Source organism: Pan paniscus, chromosome 1 (genome assembly GCF_029289425.2).
Source record: "Pan paniscus chromosome 1, NHGRI_mPanPan1-v2.0_pri, whole genome shotgun sequence".
NCBI lineage: Eukaryota > Metazoa > Chordata > Mammalia > Primates > Hominidae > Pan > Pan paniscus.
Genome location: NC_073249.2, coordinates 183,340,844 through 183,363,394, shown reverse-complemented (window position 1 = coordinate 183,363,394; position 22,551 = coordinate 183,340,844). Strand labels below are relative to the sequence as shown.

The following is a 22,551-nucleotide window of genomic DNA, read 5'->3' as shown; positions in this document are numbered from 1 at the left end:
CAGCACAGTGCCTGGTCTGGCCTGTAGTCATCTAGAGTCTGTGGCAGACCCTGATGGAATCTGGGATAGAGCAAAATGGCCCAGTTTCTGAAAATGGCCCTAGTTTCATGGAAATAGTTACAGTATGAAAAAGGGAGGCTAGAATGGGGAGGCCTTCCCACAGAAACCATTCTGGCAGAGGGCGTTCCACTAGGCCACAGCAGCAGGGGAAATCTTGCGCTTCTTCCCACGGAAGGAGGGAAATGTGTATTGGGCAGCCAGTGCAGCCATACCTTAACCCTGTCTCCTGCTGCTGCCTCCCCAGCTGTCCATGCTGTTCACAGAGGAGTGTGACAAGGTGCGGGACCTGATGCACGTGCACTCGTTCAGCTATGACTTCCATCTGCGCCTCGTGCATCAGCACGTGCTAGGTGCCCACCTGGTGCTGCGGCACGGCTACCACCTCACCACCTTCCTGCGACACTTCCTGGCCCACCACCCTGACGGACCCCACTTTGGCCGCAATCACATTTACCAAGGTCAGTGCCCAAGGGCAAGCCAGTGAACCCAAAAAAGAACAGGCCACAGGTGCCTCCAGGTCAGGGCTGGTGGGACCACCTCCCTGGACAAGTGGTCCCATGTTGTTAATCATCTCATGTCACACATACCACGTCCCCATGTTTCTGTCCTGTGTCTGTTTCTTACCAGAGTTTGGACCCCATGTCACATGTCCCCTGCCCTCTGAGTCACTTCTGTCCCATCTCAGTGTTCCACAGGAATGCAGGAGCTCCTAAGGAAAGCAGACCCACTCTGCCTGCCAGTCAGAGCCTTAAAGACTCCCATCCCTGTGCCCCACCAGACCAGTGTGTCTGTCCTAGGCTTAGTGTCTGCTGTCTCCTGTTACTTACCCCTCAGGGACATTGGAGCTCCCCACACCACTCATTGCTGCCCACCAGCTGTACAACTACGTGGCTGATCACGCCAGCTCTTACCACATGAAGCCATTGCGAATGGCCCGGCCAGGGGGCCCAGAACACAACGAGTATGCCCTGGTGTCGGCATGGCACAGGTAAGGCTGGGAGGGGCATCCAGCATGCACGCTGTAGGAGCTGGGGTTGGGACATACTTGCAGTAGGGAGACCAGTGTTTTCTTGGGCAGGGGTGAGGTTTGTTTTATTAGAACCCCAGAGTTGACATCTCCCCAACCCGTCCTGCACAGTTCTGGCTCCTACCTGGACTCTGAGGGACTTCGCCACCAGGATGACTTTGATGTGTCTCTGCTTGTCTGTCACTGTGCTGCACCCTTTGAGGAGCAAGGAGAGGCTGAGCGGCACGTTCTGCGGTCAGCAGATCCCCTACCTTGAACATGCCCATTTCCCAGCCTGCCCCACCCTGCCCTGTGTGTCTCCTGCTACAACCACCACTCTCCTGCCCTGCTCCCCACCCCAGGCTACAGTTCTTCGTGGTGCTCACCAGCCAGCGAGAGCTCTTCCCCAGGCTCACTGCTGACATGCGCCGCTTCCGGAAGCCACCCAGACTGCCCCCTGAGCCAGAGGCTCCTGGGAGTTCAGCTGGCAGCCCTGGGGAGGCCTCAGGGCTTGTTCTAGCGCCTGGACCGGCTCCTCTGTTCCCACCACTGGCTGCAGAGGTGGGCATGGCACGAGCACGGCTGGCTCAGCTGGTGCGGCTGGCTGGAGGGCACTGCCGTCGGGACACCCTTTGGAAGCGCCTCTTCTTGCTGGAGCCACCAGGGCCTGATCGACTGCGGCTAGGGGGGCGCCTGGCCCTGGCAGAGCTGGAGGAACTCCTAGAAGCAGTCCATGCCAAATCCATTGGGGACATCGACCCCCAGCTGGTAAGGAACTGTGGGCTCCCGAAAGAGCTGGGATAGGTGCCAGGAATTCCACTGGCAGCCAGGGCAGAGGGCACAGGAATCTGAGGTGACTGGCACAGAAGACTCAGGCCTGTGGCTCCTCCCCCAGGACTGCTTCCTATCCATGACGGTCTCCTGGTACCAGAGCCTGATCAAAGTTCTCCTAAGCCGCTTCCCCCAGAGCTGTCGCCATTTCCAAAGCCCAGACTTGGGAACTCAGTACCTGGTAAGTCCCCTTGAGCTTCCTCTGAAAAGGGAAACACAGCAGAAATCCTCACCAAACAGATGTGCCCCTCAGCCTGACCAAACAAGCTCTGCTCTGGAGGGAGGCCTAGACAGAACGGGACTACACAGACACATGTAAAACCCTTCCAGTACCGGGCATCGAGCTACAGCATGTGATTCTCTGAGCAGCTCTGCCCTCAAAGACTCACCAAGAATACAAGCCTTGGCTTGAGATCCTGAGGGCCAGGCTCTGGAACTGACAACCCAAGGAGCTGTCAGAACTTTGTCAGTAGGCTGGAGCCCCAGAAAGGACCCCTTGGACTTTGAAGCCTTGTTACTTAAAGTGTGGTCCACAGACCAGCAGCCGCAGCACCTGGGAGCTTGCTGAAATGCAGGCTCTCCGGCCACATTTCAGACTGTTGACTTGGGATCTGCAGGTTGACAGTCTCCCCAGGTGATTTGTGTGCACACTGAGGCGTGAAAGCACTGCTGTAAAGGACAGGTAGAGATAACTGTGGTGGTGGACACAAGCACAGGGCATTAAGGAGCCCACAGAGATGGGCCCGGCCAGAGCTGAGGTTCAAGAGAGGAGGCATTACAAGAGAAGACTTCAAGTGAGAAAGTAGGAGGTGGAGCCAGGTGAGGGGTCCTGCAGCACAGTGCTTGTGCAGAGGATTCATTTCAGGGTGCAGGAAGGGTCTCCCAGAGAAGCCAAGGTCAGTTAGGATGAGGCTGCAGTAGTGTCGGCGGTTGTGAATGGAGGGAGGTGCTCCTGCGGGTGGTGGGAAGGCTGGAGCAGGAGTGGGTTTTGGGGAAGGGTGACAAGCCCAGCTTGGGGCAAGCTGAGTCTGGGGTCCATAGGCCCTTCACTGTCTGCAAGGTCTGTAGGCATCAGGGATTCGAGCTCAGGAGAGTCCTAGGCAGCAGCTCTGTGAACAGGCGGTAACTGAAGCCTTGGGAGAGCAAATCATCCCGGGATGGATCACCAAGCAGAGCGTTAGGGAGCAGACGGACATAAGGGGACGACAGGACAATCCCAGGGGTGGTCAGAGAGGAGTCCCAGGACAGGAGGCAAGGAGGTTGTGCCAGGGGTACAGCACTCTCTGTTGATTGGCTTCAGTGTGCCAGGCTCTGTGTAGGGCCTCCAGGATCAACTGTTACCCCTCATTCTGATGCAGCTCAGACAGGCTGACCAGCAAGCCAGCGAGGATGAGGACTGAGGCTCAATTTGGAGACACGGTCCTATGTGACCTCGGGGTGCAGGCGGGGTGAGGTGTGGAGATGGAAGTAGGCCTCTCCTCATCCTCCCTTCACCTCAGGATGCCCTGTGGGAGGGTCTGTAGGGTCTGTGTCCCCTCCTCATCTTTCACTGCAGGTTGTGCTGAATCAGAAGTTCACTGACTGCTTTGTGCTAGTGTTTCTGGACTCCCACTTAGGAAAGACGGTAAGAACGAGTGGGGGGCTTTGTGTCAGCCTCATGGGAGGCCGTACCCCAAATGCTCCACCTCGGAGCCTGCTGAGGTTGGGGTGCCCACCCTTTCTGAGCCCTGCCTCCTATCCCCACCCATGCCCTCCTCTCACCAGTGCATCCCCACCGTGTTCCCCACAGTCTCTGACAGTGGTTTTCCGAGAGCCCTTCCCAGTACAGCCCCAGGACAGCGAGAGCCCCCCTGCCCAACTGGTCTCCACCTACCACCACCTGGAGTCTGTCATCAACACAGCCTGTTTCACCCTCTGGACCCGCCTCCTCTGAGGGAGTGGACTGGACCACTGAATGTCACTGTTCCTTGAATCATGGGCCTACCAGATTGCCTGCCAGAGGCAGGACTGACCAGCCCTTCTGGGCCCCAGGGCAAGCCAGACACTGAGTGACACCAAAGGCTTTGTAACTATGTCTTGAGGGTCTGCTGCACCAGCCTGGCAGCAGGAACCGCCCTCCCCAAACACCCACAGCCACTGACCCATCCAGGACTCCAGAGAGTCAGGTCAACCCCGAGGACCCCTTGGGCCCTTCTGGGGTACTCCTTTCGGCCCCCCTGGTAGAGTCTCGGGAGTTCACACGGGGTGGCAAACACCCCCTAGAGCTCCTCTGCCTGAATCCTGCCCCCTAGCCTTTGACCACTGTCAGCCAACTGTGTCCCTTGAGCCTTCGGGTCTTCACTTCCCACTTGGACATCACTGCTGGACATTCCCATCGAGATGACACCTGGGTTCCAATCCCAGCTCTGCCTTTGAAGCACTTGTGGCCACCGTCAAGTCCCTTTGCTCTCAGACCCTGGGTTTCTCATCCTTTAATGAGGTGGGTTCAGAAGCTCTCCCATCTTCACAGCAACCCTGGCACTGGCTTCTCAATTGGAGGGAAGCAGCAGAGAAACTGAAGTGTTAGACACTATGTGTCCCACCACCCCATTACAGAGACATATGACAATGTTCAGCAGGTCATCTTTAATGCAGAGGAGGAGATGGGATGTCACTCGCTGTCTGGAGGCACGTGGGTGGTGTGCAGGCCCTCACTGGCCAGCCTCTGGGTGGCCCTGCCTATCCCAATATGAACGTAGCCAACTCAAGCCCTCTACTGTGTCTCCTGCAGGGAGAGGGAGGCCTCGGCACCTTAGCCCACAAGGAGAAAACAGCCCCTGTCCGGGTCCCTCCAGAGCTCCCTTCCCCAGGGCCACGCCTCACCTCGAGGCTGATACTCGCAGCCCACGAAGCCTTTGTAGCCTTCATCTTCCAGCAGTTGAAACAGATAGGGGAAATTCAGCTCTCCGGGGCTGCTGGGCTCCCCTCGGCCTGGGACCTGTGCCACCTGCACATGCCCTGGGGACAGATGTGGACAAATGTGGGGTCCAGGCTCCTGCCAGGGCCTGAAGGACAGATGTGGGGATTGAAAGGGTGGGAGGGCAAAGGAAGGTCCTCTCACCAACAATGGGCAGGAACTCCCGGATGTTTCCTGTCAGGTTCCCATCCATGATCTGCCAGTGGAATATGTCCTAGGGAAGAGGATACTACATTCCGAGACCCCGCAGGCCCCGCCCTCCTTCCGATCTGCGAAGTACCCCCTTCCACTTACCATTTGTAATTGGAGGTTGGGTCTTCCTACCTTCTGTAAGATGGCTGCCGCTGTAAGAGAAGCCAGGGAGGGGACCGTGAGCCTCAAGAGCACAGGAATCAAAAGGGACAGAAGGAGAGACAGGGCTGGGGTCGTACCCTGCTGGGGCGTGTCCAGGAAGTACTGGGGGTCAGTGATGCGGGTGTTGATGGGCTCCAGCAGTCCCACGAGGTCCTCCTAGCAGCATGTCGGGTGCTGTGAATAGAGCTCCTTCCCAAGTTTGTCCCCCATCAGTCAGTCACTGGTCAAGGCCCTCACCTGTTCCTCTGACCTAGGCTGGCAGCCTCACGTGCTGTCCCCACTGTGCACCCCCTTCTCCGCACACCCACAGAGACATGTAAGTACGTGTGTGTTTCCACCTTTCTCACCTGAGCCAAAACCCCAGCTGCATGCCTCAGGTTCTCCAGAAAAACGGCCTCCATCTCAGCCTTGACTGCTATTCGATCAGCCCCCTGGGGTACTCGGCCAGCCATCAGGTGGATCCTGTGGGGAAGATGGACTGGAGGCCTTGCCTCCCTTGGCTCTCTCTGCACCTCTTCCAGGATTCCCTGACTGTGCCAGCCCTCGTCCGTCTCCCCAGGTCTCCAGTCCATGGCACCTGGGTCACGATGCCCAGGTATCCCAGCACTTTCAGAGACACTTCAGTGATGGTCGAGGGGCAAGCCCTTTCCCAGACATCTCAGTGTCCACCCACCGCCTCCTGCCTCCAGTACTTTCCAAAACCTTTCCTTCCCTCAGTCCTTCTCCTCAACCTGTAACCTGCTAAATTCTCACCTTTAAAAATTGTCCTGACCTTTGCTTGCCCTTCTCAGGTATTCCATGCTGCTGTCTCTACTTCCTCTCCTTGCATCTACTTAGCCTCTTCCCATCTGTTTTCTGCCCCCACCATTGACCAGTAGTGATCCCCTCTTGCCAGTTCCTTCTGAGCCTGTTTGGCCTCTGCAGGATTTGACATTTGAATCAGCCCCACTTTGAGCCGTCCACCTCCTCCCATCATCCCCGATCTTATCAGCCACATCCAGCTCCAAGCAGACATTCCAGGCCTCCCCATCCCAACAGGCTACATACATGTCCAGCCTCAGGAACGCTGCCAAATACACCAGGCCTCCTCTTGCCACAGCACCCTTGCAAGGAACACTCAACTTCCTGCCCATCAAGCAATGCCCACTCCTTGAAGACAGTCCAAGCATCACTACCTGTAAGCAGCTTTCTCTGATCCAGACAGGGTTAGGTGCCTACCCTGCTCCCACAGCTTCCTGGAATAGGCCTGTCCTCAAATGGATCACTGTATATATTTACTCTCCTATCTGCCTAGGCAGACTGAGCTCCCAGCATGGGATCCCAGCATGGGGTGAGCATGAAAGAGTGGCAAACAGACTGGCATAAGACAGATAAAATACAAAAGGCAATTTACAAAGGACCAGGACCGCAGAGGCAGAGATAAACCAGTGGGCTCAGACTTCTGAGCGTCTCAGATCTGGCGTCCTCGACTCCCTGAACCTGCATCAGGGTCATGGGTCACAGAGGGGTGGGGGTGGGGTGGAGCGGGGTACCTGGGACAGCCCAGGGCTTTGGCATACCGCACGGCCTGCTCCAGTCCCTCTCGGAAGGCCGCCTGTCTCCCGGGGACGGCCCCCAGCCCCATTTCCCCCTTCTCTTGGTCTCCTGCAGAGAGAACGGGCCTCAGCCCCCGGCTCGGGCACTCCCCTGCCCGCGCCCCGGCACCCCCCAGCCCTCCCGGCCCGCGGCGCACCCGGGGGCGTGTTGATCAGTACAAGCCGCAGCCCCGCTTCACGCGCGGCGCGCGCCAGCGCCTCAGGCGTCTCCGCGTACGGCCAGGCCACCTCGACGGCCTCGAAGCCCGAGCTGCCCGCGGCCCGCACCCGCGCGGGGAGGCCGGGGAGCTCGGGGAATAGCCAGGACAGATTGGCGGAGAAGCGCAGCGGCGCCATGCCTGGGGAGGCCGGGCCGGGCGGAGTCCGCGGGATCCAAAGGCGGCGGGCGGGGGCGGGGCTCTCCTTGCTGGCCCTGCAAACGAACGAGCACTGTTCGTGGTTAGAAAAGCGAAGTGCTGTAAAAACCCGGGCCTTCACGAAAGGCGCCTACCGTTAGCGAGAGAGGGATCACGGGGAGAGGCGAAGGGGCGGAGCGAGGGAGGCCGGAAAAGGAGCAGGACCCGCGCCGGGAGAAGGTGGGGAGGCCGGGCTCCAGGGCCTGAGAGCCGGACGCGAAGCAAGAGAGAGCTGGCTGCCCGAGGGCCCGGTTGCAATGATGGGACGCGCACTTTAATACTGAGTCTTTCCTCTGATTATAAAAATGCTATCTGTTCGTTAAGCAACATTTGAAAGCTGTATGACCAAATAAAGAAGCACTTTTATACCGCCAGTTATCACACCACTAGCCTGTGGGCTTTCCCGTCCAAATTTTAAAATATGCAATTTTTTTCTTTGGAAATTCTGATCATTCGGTATATGCTGTTTTATAGCCCTTTTTCATGGAATATTATTTTGTGAGTATTTCCTCGTGTTTTCCAATAGCCTTCAAAGTCAGTGCCTTCGCTGCTCATTGTCGCACACCTAAGCAGCAAGTCATTATTGTACTTTGTGGTTGGATATCGTGTGTGTGCACGCGCGCTGCAAGCGCACTTTCAGGTACTTCTTAGTCCCTATCTCTGACTCTTTTCCGAGTCTTTTTCTAGAGATGTCCATCACAGTGTTTGCCCGTTCACGCCGCTAGTCTTTTGCAAGGGAAACCGCCCCATTGGAGCAGCTATGGGTGAGCTGTCCCTTTTTAGCCTTAGCCTCAGCTGATTGGACCAGGGAGGTCATCTGATCCCAGGGCAGCCAATCCATAGACTGGCCAAAAACCTCTTACTTGCGTCGTTTGGAAAGGTAATTTAACCAATCAAGAGTTCGAAAAAGGAAATGCTGAGAGTCAACAGGTGGTGTTGCCAGAAGGTGACTGGGCTGTAGAAACGAAATAAGACAGTCCTATGGTAAAGAAAAGCTAGAGCGGAAAGGAGGGGAACCAAGTCCTGTGAATAGAGGTAGCACACTGAGAAACCCACGTCGTCCCAAGGGTGCCCAAACCCATAGCTGCCCCCAGGTCTGTGCACTTAAGGCTGGGATGCTTAGACTTTCCTGGGTTTCTGTGTCTGTATAGCCTCTTAATGTTTCTTGAGATAATTTGAATGATTTTACTTTCATCTACAATAACCCAACTGATTGGGCAGGTTCTTATGGGTAGAATTACATGGTCAAAAATAGGAACATATTTAAGTTGTTGATATCTTAAATTTCCTTTGAAAAATATAAATTTATATCCCAACAATTCATGAGTAAACGTCATCTTGATCTATCGTCTGTGCTAACTTTGACAGAGAAGCTTAAAGTGCAACATTAGGAACACCCAGCTCCCACTGATTGTTCTGTCAACACTCAACTCCATCTCAAATGAGGCCAGCTCAGACACCAGGGATCCAGCCTGATCCCGTGGTGAACCCAAATTCTTGGCAGGTTCTGTTTCTTCAGCTCTGCCTCCAAGAACAGACTGCTGCCAGCTGACACTGATCACCTGATTTCATGCTCATTTGCAGCTGGTTATACACTAGGACCTTTGCCTTGTCTTGGAACGTGTTTCTCGTCCAATCAAGACCTCACTAAGCTTAACATTGTAATCAATCCCAGCTTTAGTGTGTTTGCAATCCAAAATTGACAACAAAGAGTAACATCTAGAGGAAGTAATTCCTTTATTACCACCTCACTGTTGATCTCCGAGTATGCAAATTCTATTTATGACGTTGACAGCACCACCATCTGCTGAGCTCTGCGTCAGAAACAAAATGTGTCCAACTCCCAATGGTCCACCCCTTTTTTCCTTGGACATGCCTTAGGGCAGTAAAGATTATACATAAACTAGACATAGGTGACTCACTTTCCCCTTAATTCCCTTACAACACCTTCCACCTTCACATAATATGCTCAAATAAATATATAAGGAGTGCAATGTCCATGAAAATTATTTGCTTTATTCACCTTTGACTATGTCTTATCCCACCTTGCAACACAGGCATGACACTAAGTTATCACAAGTTTTGATTCTTTGCATTTGCCTTTTTTTTTTTTTTTTTTTTTTGCTTTATTGTGCTTCACAGGTACGTATTTGACTTTTAACCAAATAATTTGCACAGGTGTGATTTTAAAGTAACAACAACTTGTAAATAGTTGCATGGATAATGGCAAAAACTTTAGTACAGAGTTCAGAGTCTCATTTGATCATTGGATAACATTTGGCAATGCAGTAAAACATATTACAACTCATGTGAAATGCAAATCAAAACCTCAATGAAATTCTATTTTATGCCTTCCAGATTGGCAAAAATAAAAAACACATTATCAAATATTGGATAGGATTTGGAACAACTGCCAATAGGAGTGTAAATCACTATAACCTCCTTGGAAAACAATTTGGCATTGTCTCTTAAAGCTGATATGCCTATGATCCGACAGTTCCTTTCCCAGGTGTATCCCCTGAAGAAAGTTTTGCACAAGTGTACCAGGAAAGAAGTAAAGTGATGTTCACAGCAGAACTATTTATGTAGCAAAAAGATGGGACTAACCCAAATGTCCATCCATCCATACATAGATGAGTTGTGTAATAGTATAGTCATACCATGTTGTACAAGAGAAAGCTGGTGGCTCAAATGATAACACTGAGTTTGTTCCTGTGTTAGGACAATATATGAAGAGCTTAGTGAAGTTTGATTGGAACTGAAAAACATCAGTATGAAAGCATCAAGTGGATAAATCTCAGAAACATAATCTCTAGAGGAAGAAGCAAATCACAGAGAAATACCTACAGTGTGATTCCAATGATATAAAGTCAAAGGCAGGGAAAACCAACAGTATCTTGTGTAGGAATATGGACATCTCTGATAAAACAATGAAGAACAAGTGAATAATTATCACAAAATTCAGCATAATGGTGACCACCTCTAGAGGAGGACAGAAGAGGGTAGCATTGGAGCCTTCTCTTATGTTGGATAGCACATTCACGTATGTTAATTTTACTACTCTTCTTTAGAGCTAACATATATTTTATAAATATCATTTTTTATCTGTCTTATATTTAATAAAAACACATTTTTAAAACCTGTATACATTACTGCCATCTGTTAGCACATTTGATATTAACATCCTCATTGTGGTATCACTATAATCTCAAGATTTTTCTACAGGTTCAGCTTGTTTGTGTTGTTTGTCTGGTTTGAATTCTAATGATCACTTTTTAGACTCAACTTGTCACTGCTCAGCACAGTGGTCTTTTATTGTATTATCTGTCCAGAACCTGTGGCAGGTAGCCTGTAAAATGGTCCCCAATGGGTCAGAGGGGTTGGCTCACACCTGTAATCCCAGCACTTTGGGAGGCTGAGGCAGGAGGATAACTTGAGCCCAGGAGTTTCAGACCAGCCTTAGCAACCTGGTGAAACCCCATCTCGACAAAAATATAAAAATTGGCCAGGCGTTGTGGCATGTGCGTAGTCCCAGCTACTCCAGAGGCTGAGGTGGGAAGATCACTTGAGTCTGGGGGAGGTCAAGGCTGCAGTGAGCTGTGATTGCACCACTGCACTCCAGCCTGGGTGACAGAGCAAAACCCTGTCACAAGAAATAATAAAATAAATAAAATAAAATAATAAAATAAAATAACCGTTAGCAAGATTAACCAAGAAGAGCGAAAATCCAAATAACCTCACTAAGAAACGAAACAGGAGATATTACAACTGACACCACAGAAATACAAAAGATCATTCAAGGCAACTATGAACATCTGTATGCACATAAACTAGAAAACCTAGAAGAAGTGGATAAATTCCTGGAAAAATACAACCCTCCTAGCTTAAATCAGGAAGAATTAGATACCCTGAAGAGACCAATAACAAGCAGCAAGATTGAAATGGTAATTTAAAAATTATCAACAAAATAAAGTCCAGGACCAGACGGATTCACAGCAGAATTCTACCAGACATTCAAAGAATTGGTGCCAATCCTTTTGACACTATTCCACAAGACAGAGAAAGAAGGAACCCTTCCTAATTCATTCTATGAAGGCAGCATCACCCTAATACCAAAACCAGGAAAGGACACAACTAAAAAAGAATACAGACCAATATCCTTGATGAACATAGATGCAAAATCCTTAACAAAATACTAGCTAACCGAATCCAACAACATATCAAAAAAATAATCCACCACAATCAAGTGGGTTTCATTCCAGGGATGCAGGGATGGTTTAACACATGTAAGTCAATAAATGTGATACACCACCTAAACAAGAATTAAAAACAAAAATCACATGATCATCTCAATAGATGCAGAAAAAGCATTCGACAAAATCCAGCATCCCTTTATGATTACAACCCTCAGCAAAATCGGCATACAAGGGACATACTTTCATGTAATAAAGGCCATCTATGACAAACCCACAGCCAACATAATACTGAATGGGGAAAAGTTGAAAGCATTCCCTCTGAGAACGGAAACAAGACAAGGCTGCCCACTCTCACCACTCCTCTTCAACATGGTACTGGAAGTCCGAGCCAGAGCAATCAGACAAGAGAAAGAAATAAAGGGCATCCACATCGGTAAAGAGGAAGTCAGACTGTCCCTGTTTGCTAACAATATGATTGTTTATCTTGAAAACCCTAAGGACTCCTCCAGAAAGCTCCTAGAACTGATTAAAGAATTCAGCAAAGTTTCCGGATACAAGATTCATGTACACAAATCAGTAGCTCTTCTATACACCAATAGTGACCAAACAGAGAATCAAATCAAGAATTCAACCCCTTTTTACAATAGCTACAAAAAAATAAAATAAAATACTTAGGAATATACCTAACAAAGGAGTTGACCTCTACAAGGAAAACTACAAAACACTGCTGAAAGAAATTATAGACAACACAAACAAATGGAAACACATTTCATGCTCATGGATGGGTAGAATCAATATTGTGAAAATGATCATACTGCTGGCCGGGTGCAGTGGCTCACGCCTGTAATCCCAACACTTTGGGAGGCCGAGGAGGGCAGATCACTTGAGGTCAGGAGTTCGAGACCAGCCTGGCCAACATGGTGAAACCCTGTATCTACTCAAAATACAAAAATTAGCTGAGCGTGGTGGTGCATGCCTGTAGCCCCAGCTAGTAGGGAGGCTGAGGCAGGAGAATAGCTTGAACCTGGGAGGTGGAGGTTGCAGTGAGCCGAGATCATGCCACTGCACTCCAGCCTGGACAGTAGAGCAAGACAAATACTCACATCCAACTGATCTTCAACAAAGCAAATAAAAACATAAAGTGGAGAAAGGACACCCTTTTCAACAAATGGTGCTGGGATAATTGGCTAGCCACATGTAGGAGAATGAAACTGGATCCTCATCTCTCACCTTATTACAAAAATTAACTCAAGATAGATTAAGGACTTAAACCTAAGACCTGAAACTATAAAAACTCTAGAAGATAACATTGGAAAAACCCTTCTAGACGTTGGGTTAGGCAAGGATTTCATGACCAAGAACCCAAAAGCCAATGCAATAAAAACAAAGATAAATAGCTGGGATCTAATTAAACTAAAGAGCTTTTGCATGGCAAAAGGAACAGTCAGCAGAGTAAACTGACAACCCACAAAGTAGGAGAAAATCTTTACAATATATACATCTGACAAAGGACTAATATCCAGAATCTACAACAAACTCAAACAAATCAGTAAGAAAAAAAAAATCCCATCAAAAAGTAGGCTAAGGACATTAATAGACAATTCTCAAAAGAAGATAGACAAATGGCCAACAAACGTATGAAAAAATGCTCAACATCACCAATGATCTGGGAAATGCAAATCAAAACCGCAGTGTGGTACTACCTTACTCCTGCAAGAATGGCCATAATCAAAAAATCAAAAAACAGTAGATGTTGGCATGGATGCGGTGAACAAGGAACACTTCTACACTGCTGGTGGGAATGTAAACTAGTACAACCACAATGGAAAACAGTGTGGAGATTCCTTAAAGAACTAAAAGTAGAACTACCATTTGATCTAGGAGTCCCACTACTGGGTATCTACCCAGAGGAAATCATTATTTGAAAAAGATACTTGCACACGCATGTTTATAACAGCACAATTCACCACTGCAAAATCGTGGAACCAACCCAAATGCCCATCAATCAACAAGTGGATAAAGAAACTGTGATATATATATATATCTAGAGGAAGAAGCAAATCACAGAGAAATACCTACAGTGTGATTCCATTGACATAAAGTCAAAGGCAGGGAAAACCAACAGTATCTTGTGTAGGAATATGGACATCTCTGATAAAACAATGAAGAATAAGTGAATAATTATCACAAAATTCAGCATAATGGTGAATTTTTTATATATATACATTTATATGTATACAATTTTTTATATATAAATGTATATATATAATTGTATATATATAATGGTGAATTTTTTATATATATTATATGTATATATAGTGGAATATTACTGATCCATAAAAAGGAATCAAGTAACAATATTTGCAGTGACCTGGATGAGACTGGAGACTATTATTCTAAGTGGAATAACTCAGGAATGGAAAACCAAACATTGTATGTTCTCACTGATGTGTGGGAGCTAAGCTATGAGGATGCAAAGGCATAAGAATGATACAATGGACTTTGGGGACTTGTGGGGAAGAGTGGGAGGGGGTGAGGGATAAAGGACTACACATAGGGTGCAGCATATACTACTCGCAAATCACCACTAAATAACTTACTCATGTAACCAAATACCACCTGTACCCCAATAACTTATGGAAAATAAAATAAAAAATTTATATTAGCCGGGCACAGTGGCTCACGCCTGTAATCCCAACACTCTGGGAAGCCAAGGCGGGCGGATCTCTTGAAGTCAGGAGTTCGAGATCTGCCTGGCCAACATGGTGAAACCCCGTCTCTACTAAACATACAAAAATTAGCTGGGCGTGATGGCGCGTGCCTGTAATATCAGCTACTCAGGAGACTGAGGCAGGACAATTGCTTGAACCTGGGAGGTGGAGGTTGCAGTGAGCAGAGATCGCACCACTGTACTCCAGCCTGGGACAGAGTGAGACTCCATCTCAAAAAAAAAAATAAAACAAACAAAAAGTGGTTCCCTATATCTCTGTCTCCTGGTATTCATGCCCCCGTGTGCCTCCATTCCCTTGTTTGTGAGCTGGACCTAGCAACTCACTTCAAACAAACAGAATATTGCAGAAGTGGTGTGATGTCATCTCAGAGATTACATTACAAAAAGCCTGTGGCTTCTATCTTGGCTCCTTTCACTCTTTCACTTGCTCTGAGGAAAACCCGCTGCCATGTTGTGAGCTGCCCTGTGGAAACACCTGTGTGTCAAGGAACTTATGTTCTGGCTGTTATGGACTGAGTGTTTGCGTTCCCCCAAAATTTGTATGTTGAAGCCCTAACCACTACTGTGATGGCATTTAGGAATGAGGCCTTTGGGAGGTGATTAGGTCTAGATAAGGTCATGGGGTGGGATCCCATGATGGGATAAGTGTCTTTGTAAGAAATGGAAGAGAGACCAGAGCTTGCTCCCCACCCCCTGCTCTCTCTCTCTTTCTCTTTCTCTCTCTCTCTCTCTCTGGACACATGGAGAAGGCAGCATCTGCAAGCCAGTAAGAAAGCCATCACCAGGAACCAAATCTGCTGGCACCTTGATGTTGGACTTCCCAGCCTCCAGAGCTGTGTGAAATCCATGACTATTGTTGAAGCCACCCAGTCCATGGTATTTTGTTTTCACAGCCCAAGCTAATACACTGGCCAACAGCTGGTAAGAACCTGAGGCCTGCCAACAGCCACATGAGTGAGCTCTGAAGCAGATCCTCCCTTGATTGAGCCTTAAAATGCCTGTCTCCTGGCCCATGCTTTGATTACAGCCTTGTAAGAGATACCCAGCTAAACTACACCTGGTCTCCTGACCCACAGAAACTCTTTGGTAGGAAATGTTTGCTGTTTTAAGCCACTGAGTTTTGGGGTAATTTATTAGCCACAATTGCTTATTAATAGAGGATCTCTTTCTGGGACCAATTCCCTTGTTTGGGGGAACTATACCACTTTCACCACTTCTTCACCTTAAGGTGTGAATGGAGCTATCATCTTCTTATATGATTCTTTCTTCTGAGCCATAGTGATTGGTCAATGAGCGGGCACCTGACCCAAGCTGGCCCAGGCATAATACCTGTTTCAGTTGTTGCAGGTTGCCCATTCAATATATGTTTCCTCTTTTCTCCATCCTAATAGAACCATACACATGGGGACAGTCGGCCAGAGAGAATGAAGCTAATGTACAAAGAGAAGTGGCAAACAAAAACCAAGAGATGCATCGTGTTTACATTGTTTAGCACCTGGAGCTTCTATAAGGGAATCAATCAGGTTGGCCTTTTTTTTTTTTTTTTTTTGTGATGGAGTCTCACTCTGTCGCCCAGGCTGGAGTGCAGTGGTGCAATCTCAGCTCACCGCAAGCTCCACCTCCCGGGTTCACGCCATTCTCCTGCCTCAGCCTCCAGAGTAGCTGGGACTACAGGCGCCCGCCACCACGCCCGGCTAATTTTTCGTATTTTTAGTAGAGACGGGGTTTCACCGTGTTAGCCAGGATGGTCTCAATCTCCTGACCTCGTAATCCGCCTGCCTCGGCCTCCCAAAGTGCTGGGATCACAGGCGTGAGCCACCACGCCCGGCCAGGTTGGCCTTCTTACTTCATCTTAACCCTTTCCAAAATCAAGATAACCCAGAACTAACTTGCTTTTCCCATCCAAAGAGCTAGCATTGTGCACATTGCAGGAAATACTTGGATCTCTCAGTAAAAAGAAATTTAAAGACCCAAACCCTGGGGCTTTGGGGCTATGTATTTATATCATTTCATGAATTTATATAATTTAATATAACTTACAGTGGAGGCTGGGTGGCCCCACAGCGCATTAGGGACTTCAGTGTCTAAGAGGAATCTTTGTCTTTCAAACATTATATTAACGTTTTTTATTTCATCCAGTCTTCTTTAAACTCTTTCCTGTCTTGCTCTAAACAAGAGCATCCTCATTTCTATTTAACTTTCTTGTTTGAGCTACTAATCTTTCCACTACTTTCCTACAGTCTGCTCAAATCAGATTCCATATATCATGTTATATATTTTCACACCCAACCATGTGTTCAGTTATAGCTGTCTAGATTTAGGAATATCAACATTCAAGTGTCACTCTATTATTATTATTTTTTGAGCCGTTGAGCCTGCATTTCTAAAACTTCAGAATTTTTCTTTCCTACTTTACTCAATTTTACAAGTAATAGTCCATATCACATGGATTCATGACAGCTTGTAACAGTGTCAAAAAGGAAACTAAATCTTGGGTAAAATTTTTCTTTCATAGTTTTCTGTTGTATCCAAGCATTCATACAGGAATATCCATGGTACATCTACGTTAGAACTCTATAACTAAAATTTCGGTAGATTTAAACAGAATCATCTCACACACGGTACATTGAATAACAATAGCATTATACAAAACAGCATTGAATCACTTTACAAAATTTGTGCTTGCATGAGCTATCATCTATATTCTTGGAAGAATATTATAATATTTGCTGTTCCATATTATACATTTTTGTCTTTAAAAGGAAGTTCCTATCACTGGCCCTGTATCTTTAGTTTATGTTCTATTACTGGGTGGTTGGATCTCATCCAGAAACCTTTCTGGGGCCCCTCCCTTACATCTGCATGCTGTTGGTAACACACAAAGGCCCTCGGCAGTCTCAATTTATGGAATGTTAACTAACGGCACACTCAACCACATGCAAATTAAGTTAAATACAACCAGCATTTGTATAGCTCAAAGGGTACAGGTGTAAACAGTTTTTTACATTAAGTTTGTAATTTGGAAAAAATCTCAGTAACCCTGACTACACAATCCTATCCTTTCCTCATTTAATGTTTACACTCATGAATTCTACCCATGGTGTTATGTATGTATTTTTTACAACTTGTTTTTTTCCCCTTAGCAATATATATAGGAAGTCTTCCCTTAAAAAATAAAATCAGGCCAGGCACAGTGGCTCATGCCTGTAATCCCAGCACTTTGGGAGCCAAGGCGGGTGGATTATTTGAGATCAGGAGTTTGAGACCAGCCTGGCCAACATGGTGAAACCCCGCCTCTACCAAAAATACAAAAATTAGCCAGGTGTGGTGGTGAGCTCCTGAAGTCCCAGCTACTTGGGAGGCTGAGGCAGGAGAATCACTTGAACCCAGGAGCCAGAGGTTGCAGTGAGCCAAGATCATGCCACTGTACTCCAGCCTGGATGACAGAGCAAGACTCCATCTCAAAAATAAAAAAATAAAAATAAAAAATCAATTTACCTTATTGTGCTCTCTCCCTTTAGCCAGTCTTTTAACTGTGTTTATATTAAAAATATGTTTTTATTGTTTCCCTACTGATAGATAACAATATTGTTTCCAAATCTTTACTATAACAAGCAATACACATCCCTGTATATGCTTTCTTGTGGCATACAAATATGTGTATTTCTCCAGCTTAGGTCCCCATAAGTGGGCTTTCTGGGTCAAAGGATATGCACATTTAAGGTTCAAATTCACTGCCAAATTGTCCTTCAGCTTTATCAACGTATATGCCTACTAACAACCCCTAAGAGTGTCTGTTTCCCTACGTCTTCATCAACACTGGATAACATCAGTCTTTAAAATGTTTACCAACCTGAAGGGGAAAAAAACATTTGTAAGAATCAAGTCCTCAACTATTCCTGAGGTTGAACATCTCTCCAGATATTTATTGGCCATTAGTATCTGGATAGATGTTCAACCTCAGGAGTCATAATAATAAAAATTCTGTGAGTTGCTTATTTGAAGTCTTTGTCCCCCTTCTTTTTTTTTTTTTTTGTAGAGATAAGATTTCGCCCAGGCCGGAGTGCAGTGGCACAATTGTAACCTTGAACTCCCGGACTCAAGCAATCCTCCCTACTCAGCTTCCGAAGTAGCTGAGATTACAGGAGCACACCAGCTAATTTTTATATTTTTTTGTAGAGATGGGGTCTTGCTATATTGCCCAGGCTAGTCTCAAACCACTGGCCTCAAGTGATCCTCCCACCTCAACCTCTCAAAGTGCTGTGATTACAGACGTGAGCCACTGTGCTTGGCTATCAGTTGGATTCTCAGTGTTTAATTAATCAGTTTAGAGGCGTTCTTCATAAAAATTCTGGATATTAAGCCTTTGGTTGTTTTTGCTTATCTTTTGATTTTATTTAAAGTGTCATTCACTATTCAAAATATTGGCACTCTCGGGACTCTGTTCCTTTGTGGAAGGAGTCTTCGAGAATAAGGCTCCTGGCCCCTTGCCCCACCTTCCCAGTCTTACCCTGGGGATGGGGAGTGACTCAACTGGTGGGTAACTTTGGCAGAAGAAGAAGCCGAAACGCTCAGCTCAGCTGCATCCTCCCTCCCCTCTGTGAAAAAGCATGCACCCTGCTCTGCCTCCATGCCTGCCCGTAAGTTTTATAGGAGCCGGCCCTTGCGGTTGACCTCAGGAGTGAAATATTAGCAAACCTGCCTGCCTAGCAGACCTAAGCCATATTGTCCAGTATCAGTTTTGATGGTAATAAAAGTAATATTTGTATTTCCATCTGCCACATTCCTGTGTCTATCTCTTAATAGGTTCTTGAATCAGTCAGAGTCCAAACAAAAAACAGATGGCACGCTCAAATTAGGATAATTCAGGAGATTTAATAACAGGACTATTTATGAAGGTGTGGGCAGAACCTAGAGGAGATACAGGGGATACTGCAGCAATCTAGGGCCTACAAGGGTGATGGGGGGCACAGGAGTTACTGGAATCCATGAGGAGAGAGTCATAGCTGCCCTCAGAGGAGCAGAAGCCCCTGGCTGTGGAACACAGGTGGCCAAGGCAAGCCTACAAGGAAGAAGCCCGATAAATAAGTAACCTGACCTTACTCTCTTTCCTCCCTCTAATCTCCTGCTAGGCCTCCCTGCTTGATAAAGCAAACAGAGCCAAAGGGCAAGGGAAGCCAACACAGGTCCATCTACTTGGGCAGAGAGAGAGGAGGAAAGAGATCTGGGGGCATAAATAGAATATATCTGGCACAGTTCTCTTTCTTCCCTCAGTATACACTTTCATCTTTGATACGGGTGAAAAATTCATATCCTCATCAAAGGGAATGCACAAAGTCCCATTGGCTACTGTTTTATCAAGAGGCAATCTCAATCTGGCATAATTCCCCCTGAAACCTAGAGCATGACTTCCACTGGTGTTCTTCAAATAAGGAATTGGGTAAAAGTGAGGCGCGGTGTGGCAGGCAGAATTCAGAGATAGCATCCCCAAATTCCTGCACCCTCCAGTGCCACACACCTTCTCCCAGTTATTCAATCAAACACAAAGCAAGGGGCCGCTGTGATGGGATTTTGCAGAGGCAATTGAGTTCTCAAATCAGTTAGAAAAGGGAGGTTATCCTGGGTAAATCTGACCTAATTGGGTGAGCCTTTAAAAGGAACTGGGCTCTTCCTGGTGAAAGAGATTTGAAGTGTGATACATGAAAAATTCTCCATTGGTGGCCTTGAAGATGGAGAGGGCTTTGTGGCAAGGAGTGTGGGTGGTTTCAGTGAGCTAAGAGCAGCCCCTGGCTGACAGCCAGCAAGGAAATGGAGCCTCAGTTCTCTAGCCACAGGAACTGAATTCTGCCCCAATCGTGTGAGCTTGGAAAAGGACCCTGAGCTCCAGATGAGAAGGTAGCCCATGCCGCACAAGGATTTTAGTCCTGTGAGACCCTGAGCAGAGAATCCAGCCATGTACACCAGGCCTAGATTTCTGATGTACAAAACCGTGAACTAATAAATGGGTATGGCTTTAAACAGCTTAACTTGTGATAATTTGTTATATAACCCTAGAAACTAATACAGGAGGCCAGGAGCACGCCTGTAATCCTGCAGCACTTTGGGAGGCCGACACAGAAGGAGAGCTTGAACCCAGGAGTTCAAGACCACCCTGAGCAACATAGTGAGACCCCATCTCTACAAAAAGAAAAAACATTAGCTGGGTGTGGTGGGGCACACCTGTAGTCCCAGCTACTTGGGAGGCTGAGGTGGGAAGATCACTTGAGCCTGAGAGGTTGAGGCTGCAGTGAGCCAAGGCTGCACCACTGCATTCCAGCCTGGGTGATAGTGAGACCCTTTCTAAAAAGAAAAAAGAAGAAGAAGCTAATACAGGCAGCAAACAGTAAGGTAACATAAAACCAGTTTTTATAGTCCCCATTTCCATAGCTGGGAATGGGGCCTAAACTGCTAATCACCTCTGCCTTCTTCCATCACTTGATCCAGGTTCCCTTTGTCCTCATCCAGCACCTCAGATGGATGGGTGTCTTTACCTAGTGAAATGACCCTAACATTCTTTCTTGTAGGATTTGAATCTTTGATGGTCTTGACGTTATTGGGTTGTCACAGTTTTCCACTGACCAGGACTTTAGAGCGAGAGAGGACGAAGAGGTGCCCTAAACATATACCAGCAACACAATTATCCCCTGAGAATCAGGACCAATTGCCCCAGTGAAGAAAGAAGGCTTCTTATTTGTCTGTTCACTGGAACAATGGTCACTTTTCCTGGTAGAAGAATTACCACTTTGAACACTAGGACCTTCAGATCCATGGAGCCTAAGATTGCAAGGATACTCTTTAAGCCTTTAAGTGGATTATTAGGTATGATAATGAGAGGGACCACTCCCACCACTATCCCTTTGTTCTTACACCTATGCAGCCTGGCTATGGGCACCATATGTTGACTTCTGATTGAAAGCATACACTGTACCCTATGAGAGAGCACCCCCACATTGGAGGGTGTTGCCTTCCAGAGGGCACTGTAATGAGCCTTTAGTAATCCGTTTCACCATTCTCTCAAGCTACTTGCTTCCAAGTTGTTGCAGGATCCTTGGGGTGTTGCATTTCTGGCTGGAAACCTCTGTGGCGAGTAGTGTCTTTGCCCAAGTTTTGCTTGGGCCCACTGGGCTCATTCCTCCCACTCAACCTGGCAGGCTGCACTCGGCTGACCTGGATGCCATGCCTGCCAAGGGCAAGCCAGGCGTGGAGCAGTAAGGGGTATGTGAGTGAGCAAGCATGGGGTCTGGCCACTGCTTACAGGCAAGCATGCTGGCTACTGCAGTGGGGTGGGCAGCTCCAGGTGTCAGCACAGGTGCTGGCTCTCTGCAAGGCTGCAGCTAGACCAGGTGTACTGCAAGCAGCTTCTATGGCTGGCACCAGGGAACATGGTGGCACCCGGAAGCTTGGAGACTTCAGGAACTTCAGGGCCTCAAAGAGGGAGTCACAGCCCTGGCTCGGGGAGCTCCCAGGTCTGGGCTCCCCAAAGGGCCACAGCTCTTCTTTCTTCTTCTCCTGCAATGTGGTGAGCAAGGGGTGTGTTTCAGCCCTGTTTGTGTTACAGCTCTTTCAGCCCCACCATTCAGCAGGTCCCAAGTTCTTGTCCTGCATCCAGGAAGAATGAGGTACATGGACAAGTGCAGGATGAGCAAGGCAAAGAGGAGCTGTGTGGAGTGACACAATAGCTCAGAGGAGGCCCTGGAGTGGGAAGCTCCTCTCTGCAGCTGGTCATTGGGACATCTGCTCAGCTCTGGCTGAGCCTGGGGCTTTAATGGGCCTCAGAAGGGACAAAGTGTGTACTGATTGGTCCATGGGTGGCCATGGGTGGGCCCAGAAAAGGCACCACAAGTTCAGACTGGCAGTCCCACCCCTAGCTTTCAGGCCCTCCCTGGCCTGAAGGTCGGGCCTCACCACAGACCCGTTCCCTACTGTGCAGGATCCCTTCTGTGCAGGAGCTTGTCTGCCTCCTGCTGCTGTTGATGGTGCCCAGGCTGTTTGTGCCAAGGAACACCTGCAGGCCTGTGCCAAGATTCCCTCAACTTCCCCTTGGCTTCCCTCCTATGCTTATTAGTGCCCAAAGTCTGGAGGGGGCCAAGGTGGCAGGGGGCTGGCGTGTTGGCACCGCCCCAAGTGTTCTCACACCCAGCCAGGCTGTGACAGCACCCAGGCTTGGCCCCAACCTTGCTCTGAGATTGGAGCAGACAAGGGAGTGGGAAGAGGCCAGGCAGTGGGAGCAGACACCTCTGAGCCTGCAGGAGGAAGGGGGACTCTCCCAGGCCCCTGAGAGTGCCCAGATGTCTGGATCCACAGCTATGGCTTGGGCGGTTGCAGCTACACCCAGATAGGTGGGATTCCTGCCTGCTCCTGGACCCCGCAAGAGCACAGAGATGCCTG

At 48.2% G+C, this 22,551-nt stretch overlaps 2 protein-coding genes across 7 annotated transcripts in view; one reads left to right on the top strand and one right to left on the bottom strand.

Moving 5' to 3' along the window:
* SZT2 (SZT2 subunit of KICSTOR complex) overlaps positions 1-4,511 on the top strand; it is a 61,272-nt gene extending 56,761 nt beyond the window's left edge. For all 3 annotated transcript variants that reach the window (XM_003812838.5, XM_063608225.1, XM_063608226.1), the window contains 7 exons: positions 305-518; positions 895-1,048; positions 1,199-1,321; positions 1,429-1,834; positions 1,962-2,078; positions 3,453-3,521; positions 3,687-4,511. In XM_003812838.5, coding sequence (XP_003812886.4) covers positions 305-518; positions 895-1,048; positions 1,199-1,321; positions 1,429-1,834; positions 1,962-2,078; positions 3,453-3,521; positions 3,687-3,830 — 1,227 coding nt within the window. In that variant the 3' untranslated portion in view covers positions 3,831-4,511. The remainder of the gene's footprint in view (positions 1-304; positions 519-894; positions 1,049-1,198; positions 1,322-1,428; positions 1,835-1,961; positions 2,079-3,452; positions 3,522-3,686) is intronic.
* Positions 4,508-7,511, bottom strand: HYI (hydroxypyruvate isomerase (putative)). Of its 4 annotated transcripts, XM_034962958.3 has the most exons (10): positions 7,293-7,430; positions 6,940-7,214; positions 6,767-6,851; positions 6,255-6,356; positions 5,555-5,669; positions 5,285-5,363; positions 5,148-5,197; positions 4,998-5,067; positions 4,760-4,894; positions 4,508-4,661 (listed from the first exon to the last, which is right to left on the bottom strand). In XM_034962958.3, the coding sequence occupies exons 2-10, from the start codon at positions 7,136-7,138 to the stop codon at positions 4,588-4,590; spliced, it is 909 nt and encodes a 302-aa protein (XP_034818849.1). In that variant the 5' UTR covers positions 7,139-7,214; positions 7,293-7,430; the 3' UTR covers positions 4,508-4,587. The 4 variants fall into 4 exon arrangements, with proteins under 4 accessions (XP_034818849.1, XP_054950379.1, XP_063464326.1 ...); XM_055094404.2 differs by lacking the exon at positions 6,255-6,356 and having other exon boundaries at positions 6,740-6,851; positions 7,293-7,511; XM_063608256.1 differs by lacking the exon at positions 6,255-6,356.
* Between the last annotated feature and the right edge of the window lie 15,040 nt (positions 7,512-22,551).

Coding starts and splice junctions, on each gene's coding strand:
- HYI (XM_034962958.3), bottom strand. CDS start 7,138: ATGGCGCCGCTGCGCTTCTCCGCCAATCTGTCCTGGCTATTCCCCGAG. Junction 5,068..5,147: donor CCAACCTCCAATTACAAATG/GTAAGTGGAAGG, acceptor CCTCTTCCCTAG/GACATATTCCACTGGCAGAT. Junction 4,895..4,997: donor GGAGTTCCTGCCCATTGTTG/GTGAGAGGACCT, acceptor ATCTGTCCCCAG/GGCATGTGCAGGTGGCACAG.